At 36.1% G+C, this 21,455-nt stretch overlaps 1 protein-coding gene and 1 pseudogene across 1 annotated transcript; both read right to left on the bottom strand.

Moving 5' to 3' along the window:
- Positions 1–337: 337 nt before the first annotated feature.
- On the bottom strand, positions 338–6,323 carry LOC141587459 (uncharacterized). Its single transcript, XM_074408942.1, has 7 exons — positions 5,292–6,323; positions 5,015–5,190; positions 4,435–4,860; positions 1,236–1,916; positions 708–885; positions 397–456; positions 338–349 (listed from the first exon to the last, which is right to left on the bottom strand). The coding sequence occupies exons 1-7, from the start codon at positions 6,321–6,323 to the stop codon at positions 338–340; spliced, it is 2,565 nt and encodes an 854-aa protein (XP_074265043.1).
- A 6,477-nt stretch (positions 6,324–12,800) lies between these two features.
- LOC141587451 (vacuolar-sorting receptor 1-like) lies at positions 12,801–20,964 on the bottom strand (annotated as a pseudogene).
- Positions 20,965–21,455: the final 491 nt, after the last annotated feature.

Below are 21,455 nucleotides of genomic sequence, written 5' to 3'. Positions count from 1 at the left end.
ATGCCAGGCAAACGGGATCTGACGGAACTGGAACGCCGGTATGTCTTTCCCTCCGTTCTTCTCTTTGACCCTGGACTCCACGTAGTCGCTCATGAGGCTCGCCTGGCAGAGGCAAGAACGTCAAAAAGTGAGATTGTAAAAGCGGTGACCCCACTTTTTAGTTGTTGAACATAATTACAATTTAATTCCACTTACAACAATGTGACCAGCTTTGCATATCTCCGATTGCCGCGGACTTGAATAGTACTTACAGTCCAGAAGATCAATCGTCCTAGAATTAAAGTTGATACACACACATGCATAATGGGCTTCAATCTTAATGGGTACGAAGATTAAATCAGCCTTGAAGCTGAAATCATCCCCACGATCGGTTCGAATACGTCCCACGTATTGTACAACTGTCGGTGTCCTGGTGTTTGTTGGACGGGGGTCTCGCACAAGGTTCAAGATTATTTCCTGTTCAAGTAGCAGTATATGTGTGAGGATACGAGTGGAGTTATAGGGGTTGTGCATTGGAGTTGCACAGTACCTCTTATAGCATAATGAAGAATGCCTGAGTTCATAGTGGTTGTTAGTAACTCCTCAAAACAAAATGTTTAACTCCAGGGCAGGAATGTATAACTTTAGACTTAATTTCCACTGTGAAAGTTTTAAAGAGGGTATGTGCAACTCTTATAACATATTAAAGGGATTGATTAGGACAATACCATATGACGGATACCGAAGAAAGACGAACGAAAAAGCCCGCAATCCTCTGCCTCCAATCGATTAAGCAACAAGGACCAACACTCAATCACTTTTTCATCCATTGGCGTCTCAGGGAGCATAGACAACATTTGCAACCTATTAATTGTTCCGTGCCGTCCATAACTCACAAGTGGTTCACTGTAGTTCGACAGAAGGAGTTAATCGAGCTATAACGTAGACTAAATGGGAAGGTAATCTGCTATTAAAATGACTCGCATAACTTCACTTTGGTGAAACGTATAATCTAGCTTTAGGAATGTGTAACCCCATTAACGATATTTATAACTTCAGTGATGAAACATACAACTCCATGTATCACTCTAGGTATAACTCCAGGCCTCTAATGTATAACTCCAAAGTATATATTGTACAACTCTGACCATATACTGTAAAACTCTACTCAAAATACGGTAGAATTCCCAGTATGGAAATGTGACTATATTAATAAAACTTAATATGATAAAAAAATAGGATTTTAGACAGCTTACTCATTTGGAAATTTGTAGTCATCAAGAAAAACGTAGTCAGCCACTTGTTTGCGATACGCCGGGATGTCCCTAGTTAATGCCTTGTTCATCTTCATCATCTTGGCGACCACGGTAAGGTCGGCGTCTAGTTCGCCGACATATTTGGTGCAACCAAGGCCGTCACCCTTACCCCGGGAGCGGCTACTAACAACTGAGAGGGCCCGACTGGACGGCGTCCGGCCCAGGGCTACTTTGGAAGGTGGAGTCTGGAAGGTTGAACTGACCTTAGAGCAAGGTCGTTTAGCAGAACTGTTCTCACCGGCGTTTCCAACACCTCTCTTGCTTCCACTTGTGTTGCCGGCTGACCTATGTTTATCACGCACCTCCTCCAATTCACGGTCTTTAAGCTCCTTAAAAGCTGATACCCTGGATAACACATCTTCCCTGTCCACGTTAATGTCACTGAGGACAAGGGTTGCAGCAATTTCCGCTCGCATGAGGTCATTGCTTTCCTCGGTCCCTAGGGTACGATCGAATGGCTCTCCACGGTAAAGAACATATGAACCATGACGTACGAGACCGCGGTCATTGGCGTATGTCCCGCTCCCCCCGATTGAATTTAATGTTGACAAAAGGGAACCCTTCAACTCTCTTGCCTTTGTCGAGCCCTTTGTAGGCCATATACTTTCCCATTGCATCAGCCTGGTGGAGGTTAGGCAAGGCGTTTAAAAGCGGATTACCAATTAAGAAAACAAATGGAGATAATAAATAATCTAGTCACCAGTTTGATAGGACTTACGATGAATACGCGCAATCCCTCCGTACGGTAATTTCAGAAGATCGTCCTCGTAAGAACGATTATCAAGATACTCGATCTGCTCCGACATGAAATTTATACAAATGCAAGAGTAATGATCTTCATCACCGATGCTTACCGGACGAAAACCTACACACATGCACCAAAAATCTAAGAGTTATAAAACATAATAAGCAGATTAGAGGCATACATATTGTGCGTAGTTGGAATTATACTTTCTATTGCTAGAGTTATACATTATATGAGTAGAGTTGCACAATCAATTGCTAGAGTTACACAAGATATTGTTGCGGTTGTACATTATGTGCGATAAGCATTTGCCTGGAGTTATACATTATCTTTGTATATGCTTCCGATTGTACTTTATGTGCATAGAGTTATACATTCTATGGCAAGAGTTATACATTATATGTCCAGAGTTATGGAGTGAAGTTAGCCACTCATCGAAACTCTAACCGTATACTTTGTATAGCTCTACACAAAATAATGTATAACTTCGATCCCGCAACGAATAACTCTAGTCATTCTGAAAGCTAGAGTTATATAATGTATAACTCTTGCAATAGAATGTATAACTCTAGCCATAAAATATATAACTCGTAAGCATATACGATTGTAGTGTATAATTCCAGGTATTACTTTAGGTATAACTCCAGGCCTAACTCCAAAGCATATATTGTACAACTCTAAGCATATCTTTGTTAAACTCTACGGAAATAATGTATCATTCCAGTATGTAAATGTCTCTATATTGATATCTGAGCTCACCATATCGGAGTCCAGTTGGAATGGACTAGGACACGACTCTTGCCACATGTCCCACGCGTAACAAAAGCCTTCAGAATGATCAACAACCAAGTTTTTCTTCCTGCCTTGCCAAATTGCAATTGCTAGGTCCTATAAAAATAATAGACGGGGTTGGCGCTTGTATCACAAGTTACGTACGATTTGTCACAAAATAACTTGCGGAGTTCGAGCATACTTACAGAGTGACTTAGGCCAAAGAAAGCCCGCGAACTTGAAACAATTTCGCGGTGTTCGCGTGCGTAAGGCGATTGAGTAGCACGGACCAAAGTGATCGATGACATTTCCCGAACTCTTTCCGGGCATCAACGATCGGAGATCAATACGCGTTATGCAGTTTGGTGTGGGATATGTGACCAATTGTTCCCTACAAAGGATTAGCAAAATTGAGACACGCAGAAGGGGAATGCATTCATGGCCTGTTTGTTGTCATCGTATTGAAATATAGGTAAAACTTATCTTTTACTTACGATTTCTTATGGTCGTGGAATTCATCAAATACATAATCCATTACATCCTTCCTCACCCTGAACACCGTCCTGAAACGTTCCTTGTTAAAACGCAACCACTGTGAGCATACGTGCTGGTCAGGTTCGGGTGCCCCGCAATCCCGAGAACAACCTAGGTTCTCAGGTACAATGTCCATACACGGAAGGGGGTCAGCTGAATGCAGCAAGAAGGGATGGTGGATCATGTCACATCGCGGCACATAAATAGGGGGTGGATGTGGTGCAACCGGCTCAACCCTAGCACTGGATTTCAACTACCAAACCTTCTTTGGCAGCACCGATCATTCGCTCCTCAACCCCGGCAAATGCCTCATTCAAATCTGCCGTGCTCATGAAAGTCAGGGGGATTTCATTTCCAGTACATTCAGTTGAAGGATTCCCCCGGGTGATCTCCGCACCCTCGACAACATCTACGTTTACTCCCCCATTGTTAGAATGTTGTTCAACATTCTCAATTACATCCTTTTTCAAAGTGGCCTGAATGAAAAATAACAAAATTAAACGCCAAACGTATAACTCTGGCCATAAAATGTATAACTGTAAGCATAAAATGTATAACTCTGGCCATATAATGTATAACTGTAAGCATATACACTATAATGTATAACTCTACTGTATAACTCTAGATATACCTCCAGCTATCTAATATATAACTCTAAAGCATCTATTGTATAACTCTAGTCATATACTGTATAACTGTGGTCGTATACTGGTTAAGAGTTGTACCAACCGGCCGTTACAGTTATACTACAGTTACAAGGCCTCAACATAAGTTTCAACAAGGTTATACTATATCAACATAGAGTTATACACTACCAATAAAAAAAAAAAAAACATTGTATAAAAAGTATTTATCGCAAATTAAAAAAATTACCTCGCCACCAGGACCACTCCCGTGCGCTGAAGTCCACATGCGGCTTCCTTCATTTCAGCAAAGAGAAAACAGACACTCCATCAATTCTTGTGTGTCCAAACCCACCTGGGACCGTAGATTTTTCCATCGCCTTTCTCGACGGTTGATTGTCGACAATCTTTCAACATTTTCTTGCAATCCCTCCCCATGAACTTGCTCATGCACCTCATCACCTACCACGGGCGAGATTCGACATTATCGACCTTCCGTCGCCTTGGCCTACAATGTCTCGGCGCTCCTTCATGGTCAGTGTCTGACAATCTTCCACCATTTTCAGCATTTTCATTCAATCCGTCCTCATGAACGTGCTCATGCCCCTCATCACCTGTCCAGAGGCGAGCCTCATCGTCCTTTGACGGTCCAAGAGTTTCGTCAATTTCCTCCTCGGTGTAACGCGCCTCCAACAACGAGTTCTCGACGGTTGGGGGCGGGGTGCACACAACTTGATCCTCTAACCCCGGGCTATCGGGTGACAACGGCTTAGAAACTACTGTATCACCTCCCACTTCCTCCATAATCTTTGACCATGAAACTGCAACTGATTTCGTTGGTGTCTCGGCTTTGACGGACTCTAGACGCGGCTCAACAAGGGGGTTACCACCCCTGCCACCCGCATCATTGGCGAGACTAGACAGAACTTCACTTATTTGACGCGTAGATGCATCGATTCCGTCAGATTTTTTGGGAGGCTCAGTAACTACCTCTCCAAATGCGGAGCGTTACCCACGAAACCTTGACCTTTCTCGCAACTGCTTACGCTTCAGCGACGTACTTTTGAATCTTTTCACCCTCAAAGAATTCTTGAGAGGCCTGACTAGGATTTAGGCCCGTCGGATCACTAGTTACAGCTTTGATCCGTGCGGTTGCATGTGCGTACCATGAATAGAACACAATAGCGTTCCTTTGCATTTGTAGATAAAGCTCGTGGGTACCCTGAATCCAAGAAGTACACTAAGTTAGTTATATTATAATATATGGGTACGTTAAGCTGAAACAGAATCCATCTGCAGAAATATATAATAGTTTGCACTTACATCGACAGCCCTAGCTTTCAATTCCTGGTCATCCTCGACGCCTGATGGTAGTTCTATCTGAAGGAACTTCTTCTCAGAACTTGGGCAGGAGAGAGAGGGTGGGGGGGCTGTTAGCAACAGTTGTTTGGGTTCACGCGGGCCGCTGAGGCTGCTACTGTCCACACTCCTTCCATAAGAGGGGTCTTGAAGGCACCTTGGATACCTGGTCTTAGACAAGGTTAAAGTACCCAATCCCCCTTGACCCACCTCAAATTTTACCCTCTCTACAAGCGCAGTTTCATCCCAATGTTTGATCAAAGGTAGATCATGTTTACAAGGCTTACCCTTGTAATCATATCGCTGAAAGTAGCTTATCATGAGGAACGGGATACACCCGTTCAACATTGTTACCCCGTTTTTAAAGTCTACCCCCGCTTTCACCGTCATGTCCAAAATATAAGAGCACCAGTCAAAATGCGGGATGGCTTTAGGATCTTCTACAGCCCTTAACAGCTTCCAATCTATCCCGTTGTTTGGCATGGGTGCGAGGAATGAAGACATACAGAACAAAACAAATAGGCGGCAAAATTGATCGTCCGCCTCCTCGTACTCCATAAGTTGCCTGAAAACTTTCCCTAAGGGTATTGAACTATTCCCTTTGGCCACCCCGTACGCTTGCCGCCATTTATCCTTCAGCTCCTTATTCTCGGGATCGGTGGACCCCTTCTGCGAGCTCACAGGCACCAAAGGGAGAGGGCTGGGTCCGAAAGGTAACAAGAAACAGTCATGCACGTCATGCTTACTGATCATAAACTCCTTCTTCCGCGAAGCCCTGAACACATATGACCCGTCAGAGAAGGACTCCAAGAACAGGCGAACGTGTGCAAGTGGGAAGCTGCTAATCTTGAGTTCCAAAAGGCCACCAAACCCAATTTTCTTAACAGCGGACACCTGATCCTCATTAAGCTTTTCAATGACAGAGACAAGTCTTTGAGGTCGACACGAAACCGTTACTTCATGCACCCTCTTTACCCTTGGCTTGGCCTCAACCATCTGCGGATAAGCAAGGACAACACACAAAATTAGACATACTGTAGTTGCAATTAGAGTTATTTGGAACAAAGAAATAGACATACTGTGAATTAAAGTAATACAATAGATAGTCGAGTTATACAAAATATAAGAAAAGTTATACATTCGATAATAGAGTTAATCAGAAATATCAAGAGTTATACATTCTAACAAAGAAAAAGTTATTCAAAATGTAATCGAGTTATACAACAAATGACAACAGATTATAAAAGGGTCAAACTTTGAACCCGAGAATCACTCCTTCTCGATTGGGTACAACATCCATCCGTAGGTGACAAACAAAAAAGGGATTCGATTAACGGACACTTATACATATAATAACAAGTTATCTAATGTGTAACTCTAGGCATATAATGTATAACTCCAGGAATAAAATGTACAACTCTAACCAAATATTGTATAACTCCAGTTATACATTATGACAGCAGAAGTTATTCAACATGTAATCAGAGTTATACAACAAATGACTGCGATAAAATGTATAACTCTAGCAATAGAAAGTATAACTCTGGTCATGTAATGTATAACTCTAGTCCTAGATGTATAACTCTAGCAATAGAAAGTATAACTCTGGTCATGTAATGTATAACTCTAGTCCTAGATGTATAACGTAAGCATATACGAAAGATAATGAATAACTCCAGGAATAACTCCAGGTATAAGTCCAGGCATCTAATGTATAACTCCAAAGTATAAATTGTATAACTCTAGCTTTATATTGTATATTTCCAGGTATAAATTGTATACCTGTAGGCATATATTGTATAACTCTATGAATGGAAACTAATTAAAAGTATAGTCATACATATAACAATTAGAGTTTGACATTATGAAGAAGGAGTTGGTCACGAAATCGGAAGAGCTATACATCTAGAACCCAGAGTTATACATCTATGAACCAGAGTTATACATATTGCGTACTAAAGTTATACATCTATTAACCACAGTTTTACATTAATTACCCAGTGTTATACATATTGAGTACATCTATTAACCAGTTTTTTACATTAATTACCCAGAGTTATACATCTATTAACCAGAGTTTTAAATTAATTACCCAGAGTTATACATATTGAGTACTATAGTTATACATCTAGTAAGCAGAGTTAGACATCTAGTAACGTATAAATCAAAATCGAAACTTTTAACCTGGATATCAACTCCCGTGTCAATACTTTCTACAACATCCATCTCAGAGATGACAAACAATTGGGATTAGAGTTATACAGATATTTAATTGAAGTTACAAATCATTCTATAAGAGTTATACCAAAGAACACGAGATTTTTTACCTTCGATTTAGATTTCTTGGAAGATTTCTTGGCATTTTTCTTGGCAAAAACCATTGTTAATTATCAAAATGACCTCGAATTTGATCTGCAGAACCATAATTAACAATTGAACAAATAAACATCAACAAACCCATAATTGAAAATTGAAAAATCAAATGAACTCTTTTTATGATAGTTTAACAAAGGCAATAATTAACAAAAAAAACAAACTACAAATCACTGAATAAGGAATGGAGAAAATACCTTATAAAAAAATGGAGACAAAGAGTTTGCACGCGAGTTGGTATTAATTTGTAGTGATGAAAATGGCGTCTGTTAGGATGGAGTTAATTGGTAGTGATGAAAATGGAGTTATCAGAATTGTGAAGAAAGAAAAGGAAGACGAAATGACAGGAAATAGAGGGAAAAATACCCGCAAGTTGTTTTGAATTGTCTAGAAAATGAGGAGGGAAATGATCATTGTCTGATGGACAAACAGTGTTGCATGCATGGGTTAGTGGGTTTGAGGAGAGAGGTAAATCAAATATATTAGTTTAATGGGGTTTAGTGGGGTTTGACTGCCAAATCGTGGCCATTGCTTTGCTTGATCCAACCGTCCACATTAGGACTTATGGACTTAATATATGTAAGGACCTTAGTTGATCTCTTCTCTATATATATATATATAGTATTAGGATCATATGAGTCCCCCTCTTACATGTGAGTCCATAAATCCTATTTTGTACCATTAGATCTCGAAAATAAGGGGTTGAGATTGAAAGGCCAAAATTGTGTTTAATTACACCCTCTCTCATACTTTACCTAATTAATCACTAACCTATCTAATTAAACACTCCCTTTCTCTCATTTCCCTCATTCAATCATTATCACATACCACTCATCTCTCTCTCTATATCTCACATTCTCTCATTAAACCAAAACAAAAAAAAACCAAAAAACCCAAAATACAAAACACTAATAAAACCAAATGAATAAAAAAAAACTTCCTCACCCACCACCCACAACCCACCCACCCGACACCACCCACCACCCAGCCCACCCGACCCACGCACAACCCACCCCACCCACTCGACCCAACCACCCCGACCCACGCACAACCCACCCACCCAGTCGACCCAACTACCCCGACCCAACCACGACCTCCACCACACCCAACCCACCCACCCACTCGACCCAACCACCCCGACCCAACCATGACCTTCACCACCACAAAAAAAAAAAAAAAAAACTAGATCTATCAAAAAAACACCACCACTATCCCATAAAAACCTAGATCTATAAAAAAATCACCACCAACACTCATCAAAAAAACAAAAAAACGAGATTAGTAAGAAGGAAGAAAATGAGGAAGAAAGGAGGAAATGATGGTGCATGGTGGTGGGTGCGGCTGGTTTTTTTTTTTTTTTTTCAGTTTATTTTTTAGATCTCGGTTTTTTTTTGAATTCGTATTTTTTTTCAGTTTTTTTTATTTCGTATTTTTTTATTTATTTTTTCAGATTTGGGTGGATGTTGGTGGTGGGTGTTGAAGACGTGGTTGTTGGTGGTGGTGGGTGTTGAAGACCGTCTATTTTTTCAGATCTGTTTTTTTTTTAAAAAAAGAAAAGTTAATGGTGGTTGTTGGCTCGTTTTACTTAACTTTTTTTCCTCTTATTATCTTTTTTTTCTGATTTTTTTTTTCATGTTTGGTTGATTTTTTAATCGATTTTTTGGTTTTTAATTGATTGTTTTTTTATTTCTTCGTGTGTGTGGAGAAGGGTGGTGGTGGTGTGTTTGGTGGGTCGTTATGGAAGACGGAGGTTCAGATCTAATTTTGGTTTTTTTTTTAGTTTTGGTTTTTTCAGATTTTTCTTTTTTTAATTGTATTTTTCAGTTTTATAAAAATCCTTGTTGGTTTTTTTAATTGTATTTTACCCTTTGAATTACCAATTCTTATTTTTTTATATCTATTTGGTTTTTATTTTTTCAGACTTGTTGGTTTTTTATATCTAGTTGATTTTTATTTTTTATATATTTACTTGTGAATTTTAAATCTCGCTTTGTTAATATCCGTCTTGTTCTATATATTTGCCAATTTTCGTATTTAAAATTTTGTCTTGTTATTGTGTGATTTAGGTTCTATTAAAATTACACTTTTTTAATGTTAAAATTACACTTTTTTCTGTTAAAATTACACTTTTTTCTGTTAAAATTACCTTTTTTTGTTGTTAAAATTACACTTTTGTTAGCTAAAATTACACTTTTGTCTGTTACAATTACACTTTTGTTAGCTAAAATTACACTTTTGTTGTTTAAAATTACACTTTTCTCTGTTAAAATTACACTTTTTTCTGTTAAAATTACACTTTTTTCCGGTTAAAATTACACCTTTTCCGGTTAAAATTACACGTTTCCTGTTAAAATTACACTTTTTTTGTTAAGGTTACACTTATCTCTATTAAGGTTACCCTCTAATTTGGACTAAAGTTAGACACACTAGTTTGGACAATTTGGAATATTTGGACAATTTGGACTAACTAATGGAGTTATTAGTAATTTAGACAATTTGGACTAAAGACTAAAGACTAAAGTTACACAATTTTGGACTAAAGCTATACAATTTGGACTAAAATTACTCAATTTGGATTAAATTTTGACTATTTACGATTAAATTTGGACTAAAAATACAATATTTACGACTAAAATTGGTCTAAAATTATACAATTTTGGACTGAAAATACAAAATTTGGACTACAAATACACTATTTACGACTAAATTTGAACTAAAAATACACTATTTACGTCTAAATTTAGAGTAAAAATACACAATTTGGATTAAAGTTACACAATTCATTTATTTTGAGTCATTGAGATTGTGCAATTTCAATCATGTCCACTAAATTGTATTTTTGTCTATAAAAGTGTAATTTTAGTCCACAACACTGTAATTTTAGTCCACCAAAGAGTAATTTTAGTCCAAGGAAGTGTAATTTTAGTTCATAAAAGTGTAATTTTAGTCTACGAAAGTGTAATTTTAGTCCATAAAAGTGTAATTTTAGTCCACAACAATGTAATTTTAGTCAACCAAAGTGTAATTTTAGTCTACGGAAGTGTAATTTTAGTCCATAAAAGTGTAATTTTAGTCCACAACACTGTAATTTTAGTCCACCAAAGTGTAATTTTAGTCCATAAAAGTGTAATTTTAGTCCACAAAAGTGTAATTTCAGTCTATAAAAGTGTAACTTTAGTTTATTGAGGTTGTAATTTTAGTCCATGACGATGTAACTATAATCATTTTAAGTCATTTTTATATGAAAATTTGAAAAATAACAAATATAAAAAAAAAAATACCAAAACATCAAAATTGAAAAAAAAAATAAAAAAAAAACGCAAATGAGAAAAAAAAAACGGGTCAATGAAAATAATATTTGAGCTATTTTAGTAGATCTAAAATCAAAATAAAAAAACTCACAAATTTGAAAAAACTCAATGAAAACTCACAAATTTGAAAAAATAAAAACACGATATTTGCGAAAAAAAGAACAAAAAAATAATAAAAACATCTAAAAAAAAAAACTCGTCGGCGGTGGTGGTGGCAGCGGCGCCGGTGGTGGTGGCGGCGCCGGCGGTGGTGTCGGGTGGGTGGTGGTAGGTGGGTGGTGAATGAGAAATAGATGAGTAAATGATTTTTTTGGATTTTTTGGTTTTTTTATTTGTTTGGTTTTTGGGTTTTTTTTTTGGGTTTTTTATTTTTTGGGGTTTTGAGAGAGAAAAGTAGTGAAATGTGTGAGATGAGAGAGAAGTGGGTGAGTGGAAAATATATGTAGTGAATTAGTGTTTAATTATGTTGTTAGTGATTAATTAAAATTTGTAGGAGAGAGAGTGGAAAATTAGTGTTAATAGTGCTTTTTGGTTTCAATCTCCACTATCCATATTGGATGATCCAAGGGCTATAGTGAAGACTTAGGGACTCAAAGGCATATGATGGACTTATAAGAACTTTACTATATATATATATATATATATATAGAGATAGGATCTTGTGAGTTTTGTTTCTTATGGTGAGTTGTGAGTTTTGGGCTTTGAAATCTCAGCCACTAGATTATATTAGAGATGAATGGCCAAGATCTAATCTTACCATCATATATAACCACTGTCATTTACTTATTTTCTCTTTTTTCTAGTGCTACTCTTTTTTTTTACTTTAATTTTTTTTATCTCCTTTTTTTTTACCTCGTGTTATTATGCTTTTTTTTTTTGTAACTTTGATTTTTTTTTCTCTTATGTTTTTCTCTAATTTTCTCATTATGTTACATTTTTTTCTTTTTCTTTTTGTACAAATTTTTTTTACATGAATTTTTTTTACTCTTATTATTATGCTGTTATTGTGCTTTTTTTACTTTGATTTTTTTTACGACTTTGATTTTTTTTCTCTTTTTTTTACCACATGTTATTGTTATTCCGCTGTTATTGTGATGTTATTCTGCTGTTACTTTGATTTTTTTTACGACTTTGATTTTTTTTTTTTTTTTTTTTTACCAAGTGTTATTGTGCTGTTATTCTATTGTTATTCTGCTGTTATTGTGATGTTATTCCGGTGTCACTTTGATTTTTTACTACTTTGATTTTTTTTACTATTTTGATTTTTTACTCTTTTTTTACCGTATGTTATTGTGTTGTTATTCTGGTGTTATTGTGATGTTATTCCGGTGCCACTTTGATTTTTTTTACGACTTTGATTTTTTTTTTACCCCGTGTTATTGTGCTGTTATTCTACTGTTATTCTGCTGTTATTGTGATGTTATTCTGGTGTCACTTTGATTTTTTTTTAATACTTTGATTTTTTTTACTCTTTTTTTTACTTGTTTTTTATCACGTATTATTGTGTGGTGGTATTGTTATTCTGGTGTTATTTTGATTTTTTACTACTTTAATTTTTTTACTCTTTTTTTGACATATTATTGTGCTGTTACTAACAAAAACTTAACGGGTAACAAAAACTTAACTCGTCATTCGTCAATTCATGAACTATTACTAACAGGTAATCCCAGCTATATTCAGTGCTACAAACCCTTCAAATTACACATATGATCAACAATTCAACATCGCAATGAATTTGAGCTGGTCAGTCGCAATTAATACAATTAACTCATCAATTCATGAATTATTACTAACAATAATTCATTGCAATAGATCGAAATGTGTACTTTTTCTCCTTCATAGGACATCGGATTGCAAAATCAGAAACATAGTCCCACCAAGTCCATGGTTTGCCTCTTTCATTAACCACCTTAAAAAAACAAGCTTGGCGTAGATTCTGAAGCACAACATCCTTCCCTTCATAACCAGCAGCAAAATCATGCTCAGGGTCCGGAGCACAATACCTTCCATGATTGATGCACTGTGATTTACACTGTTTACTCGAGGTAAAGGCTTCAGGGAAAAACCATGTAATATAGTGCGGCGTGAAGAGTGTACCCATTCTTTTCAAGTATCTGAGCAGCTCCTTTAAAACTCTTGACAAATTCAATTTGAGCATCACACTTTGGTCCACATTCATTATTGCTATTGGTCCATAGCTCATATTCAACTCGATCATCTGGATGTGGGACTGTCTCCCTCCAGTCGAGCTTGATATGCACAATCTCACCTTCTGATATGGATCTCTTCAGCTTATCTCCCAAAGACATGGTAATAAGTGCCGAGGGAATGGTAATATTCTGACATAGTCATCCCAAGACCCGCTTCTTCAGGCGTATCCATGGTGATCAAGGGTTCTATTCTATTATCTCGCAACAAGGACAAAGACCACTCCGATTAAGATCGGACGCCATCCTTTCCATCATTATACGTATGAATCCAGCTTAAATTCACTAATTTCTCCAAAAATTTCACTCGGAAATCAAGATTATCAACTAAAACTATCATTATCATCCGTTTTCGAAACAATCAAACGATTCCATACTCCTCCATACACATCGAATTTTTTAATTGTTGTGTAGAATTGGGGGAGAAAATTGTTTTTGTTTTTTTAATTGTTTCAATGGTTGCAGCTTTGAAGAAATAAAGCTGAGAGAAGAGGTAGAAAAGTCAATAAGAGGGAGAGTGTGTGTCTGATGAAATGGAGAACGCGGAAAGGAGAATGTACGAATTTTAAATTGTTTAGTTTTTTTTTATTAAATCTCAGCCATCTATTTGCCTTTGATCTAATGGCTGAGATTTTCCAAACTCACAACTCACCGTAAGAACCAAACTCACGAGATCCCGCCTATAGAGATTGGATTTGGTGATTTTGGTTCTTATGGTGAGTTGTGAGTTGGGGGAATCTCAGCCACTAGATTATATTAGAGATGAGTGGCCAAGATCAAATCTTACATGTCATATAAAACCATTGTCATTTACTTATTTTTTTTTTTTCTAATGTTACTTTTTTTTTTACTTTAATTTTTTTTCTCTTTTTTTTACCTCGTGTTATTATGCTTTTTTTTACCACTTTGATTTTTGTTTTCTCTTATGTTTTTCTTTAATTTACTCATTATGTTACCTTTTTTTCTTTTTCTTTTTGTACCGGATTTTTTTTTACTTGAAATTTTTTTTACTCTTATTTTTTTTACCTCGTGTTATTATGCTATTATTGTGCTTTTTTTTACCTGGATTTATTTAATGACTTTGATTTTTTTTTTCTCTTTTTTTTTTACCACATGTTATTGTGCTGTTATTGTTATTCCGCTGTTATTATGATGTTATTCTGCTGTTACTTTGATTTTTTTTACGATTTTGATGTTTTTTTCTCTTTTTTTTACCATATGTTATTGTCTTTGTTATTGTTATTCCGTTTATTATTGTGATGTTATTCCTTTATTCTTGTGAATTTTTTTACGACTTTGATTTTTTTTTTTTTTTTTTTTTTACCACGTGTTATTGTGCTGTTATTCTACTGTTATTCTGCTGTTATTGTGATGTTATTCCGGTGTCACTTTTTTTTTTACTACTTTGATTTTTTTTACTACTTTGATTTTTGTACTCTCTTTTTTACCGCATGTTATTGTGCTGTTATTCTGGTGTTATTGTGGTGTTATTCCAGTGCCACTTTGATTTTTTTTACGACTTTGATTTTTTTTTTTTTTTTTACCACGTGTTATTGTGCTGTTATTCTACTGTTATTCTGCTGTTATTCCGGTGTCACTTATAGTTTTTTACTACTTTGATTTTTTTACTCTTTTTTTTTACCACATGTTATTGTGCTGTTATTGTGCTGTTATTGTTATTCTGGTGTTATTGTGATGTTTTTCCGGTGTCACTTTGATTTTTTTACTACTTTGATTTTTTTACTTTTTTTTTACCACATGTTATTGTGCTGTTATTGTTATTTTAGTGTTATTGTGATGTTATTCCGGTGTCACTTAGATTTTTTTTACTACTTTGAGTTTTATACTCTTTTTTTTTACCACATGTTATTGTGTTGTTATTCTGGTGTTATTGTGATGTTATTCCGGTGTCACTTTGATTTTTTTACTCTCTTCTATCACGTGTTATTATACTGTTATTTTGCTATTATTGTGATGTTATTACCGTGTCACTTTGATATTTTTTTTTACTACTTTGATTTTTTTTACTCTTTTTTTCCCGTGTTATTGTGGTGTTATTTTTTTACTCTTCCCCATGTCCCATCCCATTCTAACTCTCCTCTCATATTCAAACCAGATTCCACAATCCTAGAGAAACGCACATTCCTAGGAAATTGAAAAGATCTCTAATATTGCTATTCGGCCAATTTGAAATTTAAAGAGTATTGCACTTTGTAAGTTTGTATGGTTAAAACTTGCTCTTAATAATGACAACGGAGTAATTCTTTGCACATGTTCGATTAAAACTCATATGGAGAGAAGTTTGTGCTATACAGCCATACAGGTCATTGTCAAAAACACTACTTTAAAATGTAAGTTCTCCGAAACTTAATTGCAACTAGAAATTTAACTTCAATTATTGTGGTGTTATTGTGCTGTTATTTTTAATGACCAAATACCAAGTGTAGAAAGATTCAGTTAGAATGGTTCAAGATTTTTTTTGTCATGTTTAACTTTTAGGTCTTTTCTCTGACACTTTGATTATAATGAGGCTGAACCTTTTTCTGTGTCTCTTTTAATTATGCTTTTGTCAGGATAATGCTGCTGAACTCTTTAGACGAGCTTGCAAAATATTTAATATTGAGAAGTTGTGGGCTCCTGGAGCGACTTCCATAGCACCAAGAACATTTAAAGCGAAGCTTTCTCGTTTTTGTCCTCAATTCAGTATACCTTCCAATATGTGGCTTCAAAATTCTTGGATTATTTTCTTTCCTGCGGCCTTCCTGTCTCTTCTTGTCCACCTATACATCTGAGTTACCTTCAATTCAGAGAATTTTCAGTTCTGAAAGAGGACATTGACGACTTTGAACATGCAGGAATCGCTTGCTTTCCTGTTGGATGGACTCCGTGAAGATTAAAGCCGTAATTAGAAGCTAAAGACGAGAATGATCGACCAGATGAAGATGTGGCAGAAATGTTATTGTTACTTTTGATCCACCAAGATTTCCAAGCTGACGCGCATAAGGCCACTGCGCGAGTAACCGAAGCTACTCAATATCCGTCAATCCATCATTAGCCATCTACATGTACCGTAATCGGAGCCAAATTAACAAGACTTTACGACTACATTTCAATAATTAACGAATCACAGATACCAACGGTAAATCACTAAATCATTCACACTCTTCTTTTTTTCCCCCCCAAATTAACAAATTCAACCTCATGATCCAGCCCAAGTAAATTACTGACCGAACTAGGTTTCGAAAACAATCATTGTAACTTACCCGACTTATTCAGCGCGTTAAGAAACCAATCCTCAGCAGAAGAATCGTCCTCGTCCTCGAAAGAGGAACTGAAACTCCACAAATCGATACTGTGAGTCTCAGCCAAATAATCGTCCTTCTAGGAAATCTTGGTGGAAGCCTCAAGAACATAGCATCTTCAAATGTTGATAGGCAGATGACTCGCAATAAAAACGATACCAACAAAAATCCGAGAAAATAGAATTAAAATTCATATACATATTTGATTACATACTCGAGAAACAACAGAATTCCATAATCAAACAGTAATTTTAGAATCAATTGGTGTAATTATGGTTGTACTTGTAATTAGGGTTGAGGAAGAAGATGATGATGATGTATGGATTAGAGGTGTAAAGTAAGAAAAAAAAAAAATGAATTTTAATTTGAGAATCTGAGAAGAGGAATGGGGATGAAAGGAGAGAGAAAAAAAATAGAGCGTGAATTATAGTTTAGCATATTGGAGGCCGCGACTTTTTTTAATATTATTAGATTCAATCTCAGCAGTTTATTTGTCATCATCTAATGGCTGAGATTTTCCAAACTCACAACTCACCATAAGAACCAAACTCACGAGATCCCGCCTCTATATATATATATATATATTAGGATCATGTAAGTCCTCCTCTTACATGTGAGTCCATAAGTCTCATTGTGAGCCTTTGGATGGAGAAGATGAAGGGTTGAGATTGGAAGCAAAAAAAGGAGGATTAATGCATAATTAAACACTCTCCCTCTCTACTTTACTAATCTACACTAATCAATTATTAATCTACTATATAACATTTTTTTTTCCACCTACTTCTCTCTCATTAACACAATTCATTTCTCTGCTCCCTCTCTAAAACCAAATTAATTCAAAACCCACATAATACTCTCATCCTAACAAAAAAAAAAACAATGAGACTCACCAACCACCACCACCATCGACCTACCCATCACGAGCCACCACCTCCCGACGCACCACCAACACCAGATCTACCCATCACGAGCCACCTCCTCGTCGCCCTTACAACCAGACTCACACCCACCTACCCGCCTGCTGCCACCGACCACCCTTCCTTCCGCCTCCCTTCCTGCCCTGCCTACCGCCATCCACACCACCACTACTTCCTCCTGCCGCCACCGACACACCATTACCACCCTAACCATGGCCTTTGCAATCCTCTTTCTTCTCCTCCTTTTTCGACTGTCAAGTTTCTTTCCTTTTTTTTTTTTTAATAAAAAATTAGTGTGCTGGGGATGTTCTTTGTTGTGGTTTTTTTTTTTTTTCCTTTCTCCTCTTTCTTCTCCTCCTTTTTCGACTGTCAAGCTTCTTTCTTTTTTTTTTCTTTTTTTTTTTAAAAAAAGAAGTGGGCTGGGGATGTTATTGTTGTGGTTTTTTTTTTTTTTTCCTTTTGTTTTTCTCCTTCCTCTTTTTCCTTCTTTTTTTCCTTTTATTCTTCCTTCTTTTTTTCCTTACCCAGATCTGTTTTTTTTTTTTAAAAAAAATTAAGGTTTGATAGGTGGTGGTTGTTGGCTCGTTTATGTTTTATGTTTTTCATTTTCTTCAGATTTAGTGGTTTTTGATATCTCGTTTTATTTTTCGGTTTGATTTGTGTTTGATTTGTTTTGATATTGGAAATTTGAGTTTGTTTTTAAAAAAACAAATGAAAAACCTAGATCTATTTTTGAAAAGTTAAACCTAGATCTATTTTTTTTTCTGATTTTCTCTTTATTTGTTGATTTTTATGTTCTCCTAAAGTTATGATTATATTAAAATTATACCATTAAAGTTACACTTTTCTCTATTAAAGTTACACTTATTAAAATTACAGTTTTCTCTATTAAAATTACATTTTTATCTATTAACTTTAAACTTGTTAAAGTTACACTTTTCTTTCTTAAAATTACACTTTTTTCTATTAAAATTAAACTTTTTTTCTGTTAAAATTACACTTTCTTCTGTTAAAATTACACTTTTCTCCATTAAAATTGCACTTATTTCTGTTAAAATTACACTTTTTGTTGTTGTTAGAATTACACTTTTCTCCATTAAAATTACACTTTTTTCTGTTAAAATTATACTTTTTTCTGCTAGAATAACACTTTTTTCGGCTAAAATTACACTTTTTCTGCTAAAATTACACTTTTTGTTGTTGTTAGAATTACACTTTTTTCTGTTAAAATTACACTTTTCTCCGCTAAAATTACACTTTTTTCTGTTAAAATTACACTTTTCTCCGCTAAAATTACACTTTTTCTATTAAAATTATTACTTTTTCCTGCTAGAATAACACTTTTTTTACTAAAATTACACTTTTTCTGCTAGAATTACACTTACTTCTATTGGAGTAATGTTACACTCTCAATGGACTTGGTCATATTCTCATTGGACTAATGTTACACTCTCAATGGACTAAAATTACATTCTCGGTGGGATCGAAATTATAATTTTCTCTAAAATTACACTTTTCCGACTAAAATTACATTCTCCTCGACTAAAAAGAACAATCTCATTGGACCAAATTACACTTACCCTGGACTAAAATAACACTTTTTGTCATTAAAATAACACTCGTAAAATGCTAAATTACAATAACTTGTGATAAAATTACAAAAATTCAAAATATTATTCGTTAAAATCACTCGGAAAAGATTGAAGTTAAACTTGTAAAACGCAAAATTCTCGTAAATATTCCTTAAAATTACACTTTTCTTTGTTAAATTACACTCGTAAAATCCTAAAATGTCGAAAACTTGTCTCGAAAAAAAAATGAAAAAACCGAACCAAGAAAAATGTTAACAAAATTTTCACAAACATTGAAGTATAAGACAAAAGGTGGTGTTAATTGTGTATGATAATGAATTAGTGAATGTATTACTAAAACTGAGAGAAAGAAATTAATTAGTGTTAAGTGTCTTTTTTGCTTTCAATCTCAACCTTCCACCATGCATGATCCAAGGGTTGTGGGAGGGACTTATGACTCAAAATATATAAAGACTTATTTGAACTTGACACTATATATATATATATATATATATATATATATATAGAGTAGGATCCTGGTGAATCTGCATTCGTTCGGTGAGAACGGTGAGAACGAACTATCTAACCTTTATTAAATTAAAACACACAGTATAGTAACAATTTTTTGTTTCGTGCACAAGCTAATCCCACGATCTTTCTGATGACAACATTCACTTCTCATTCTTTCACATACTGCCACCTGAGTCGGAGCTCCGGTAAGCTAACACCAGCAATAAGCTCGTTTGACGGCCGCACACCACACCCGGAGACCGGATCTTCGACATTCACCACGACCAAATACAGTCTCCTTCCCTCTCACCTCGTCGGCATCGCCTAAACCACCATTATCAACCCTTGCCGGCGTGATGCTTCCAACGACGACGGATCTAATTGATAGGCCCACTGCATTATCATCTACCTACATTATCATCAACATTTTATTTCGATTTCGATGTCAGCGGCGACACCACCAACGATCACCAACTTCGTCGGCGAAGTCGACCACCAATTTAATCGACCCGCATCATTCTTTCCTTTTTCGCACAATTATCAGGTAAATCGACCGCGACTACCACTGCACGATCAGTCCTACAGATGTAAATGAATGAAGATGGACAAAAAAAGTGTGGTAATTAGTTTGATGAATTAATATTGGGATTTGGTGTTGAATTCAACGAAGCAGCAGGCAAAAGGAAAGTTGTGATTTTGGTAAATGCTTGATCAATTTCTTTGTTGGCCAACCAATCAGTTCCAATAATTATGACACACTATCGGTGACTGTAACAAGTGACTCCCCTTCCCCATAAGATCTACTACTCTCCGATCTAATTTATTGCGTATCTAGCCACTATTTTAACGTATCTAGCTACTATTTTAATGTATCTAATATAGATACACAAAATTAGTTATTAGGTACATTAAAATTGGTTTAAGATACCTCAAATTATAAATTAGATACACTAACTTCGATTAGCTCCGACCATGGTGGATCTAACCATGGTTGGACTAAGAAACCAAATGTGACAGTGGAGCTAAAATGATAGTTCAAAATTGGAGGAAGAAAATTGGGATCTGGAATTTGAAAATCTGAAATGTTGAGTTTCGTGGTGTTCATTGGTATCGCAGGAGCTGCGTCGGTGTCGGGGAAGCTCGTCAGTGATTCGTCGGCGTTGTTAGTGTTCGGTCCCGGCATGTGGTGGGAGGTGATGTGGAAGATGAGATGGTATGGCAGGGAGTTTTGTGGAAATTGGATTTATGAGATAAAGGATGGCAGGGAGTCACTTGTTACACAATTATTAACAACTAAGAAATCCCATCTCTAATCATAATCATCCTCGTCCACAGCAATCACCATTAAAGATCGGGGACCACGACGACTAGCAGCCACCATCACCAGAGAACGCCGACGACCTCTCCCATCCCTGTCTCTGCAACTATTGCCACGTTCTCTGTCATTGCTATGAAGGTAATCGTCGCTCTGATATGTTGTTCTCACTGTCGGTCTGTCGTCGTTCTATTCGCCACCACTACCACCGGCAAACTAGCTACAACCCTGGCTGCCTGGCAGTACCTTTGACCTCTCACGACCGTTAGCTCTCCAGTACGACTCACTCACACATGCTTATACCTGACTCGCTCACCTGTCGTCACACACCACCTCCAACAACAATTAATCCCATGACTACCACCACCGTGAAATTAGTGTATCTGGTTTATTTATTCATGTATCTCAAACCAATTTTAATGTATCTAATTACTAATTTTGTGTATCTATGTTAGATACATTAAAATAGTGGCTAAATGCATCAAATCTGTGAGTAGATACATTGAATAGATGGGAATAACAGTGTGGCATCGCCTGCGTTTTCTAGGTAGTCTGTATTGAAATCTAATTTCGTCTTCATTTGACTGCTGCCGCCGATGACCACAACGAGTAAGACGGCGAG

Source organism: Silene latifolia, chromosome 1 (assembly GCF_048544455.1).
Source record: "Silene latifolia isolate original U9 population chromosome 1, ASM4854445v1, whole genome shotgun sequence".
NCBI lineage: Eukaryota > Viridiplantae > Streptophyta > Magnoliopsida > Caryophyllales > Caryophyllaceae > Silene > Silene latifolia.
Note: the sequence above shows the minus strand (reverse complement) of the source record. Positions and strands in the feature narration are given on the sequence as shown.

Coding starts and splice junctions, on each gene's coding strand:
- LOC141587459 (XM_074408942.1), bottom strand. CDS start 6,323: ATGGTTGAGGCCAAGCCAAGGGTAAAGAGGGTGCATGAAGTAACGGTT. Junction 5,191..5,291: donor TGAAAGCTAGGGCTGTCGAT/GTAAGTGCAAAC, acceptor TCTTGGATTCAG/GGTACCCACGAGCTTTATCT. Junction 1,917..4,434: donor AATGTCGAATCTCGCCCGTG/GTAGGTGATGAG, acceptor AACCTCCACCAG/GCTGATGCAATGGGAAAGTA.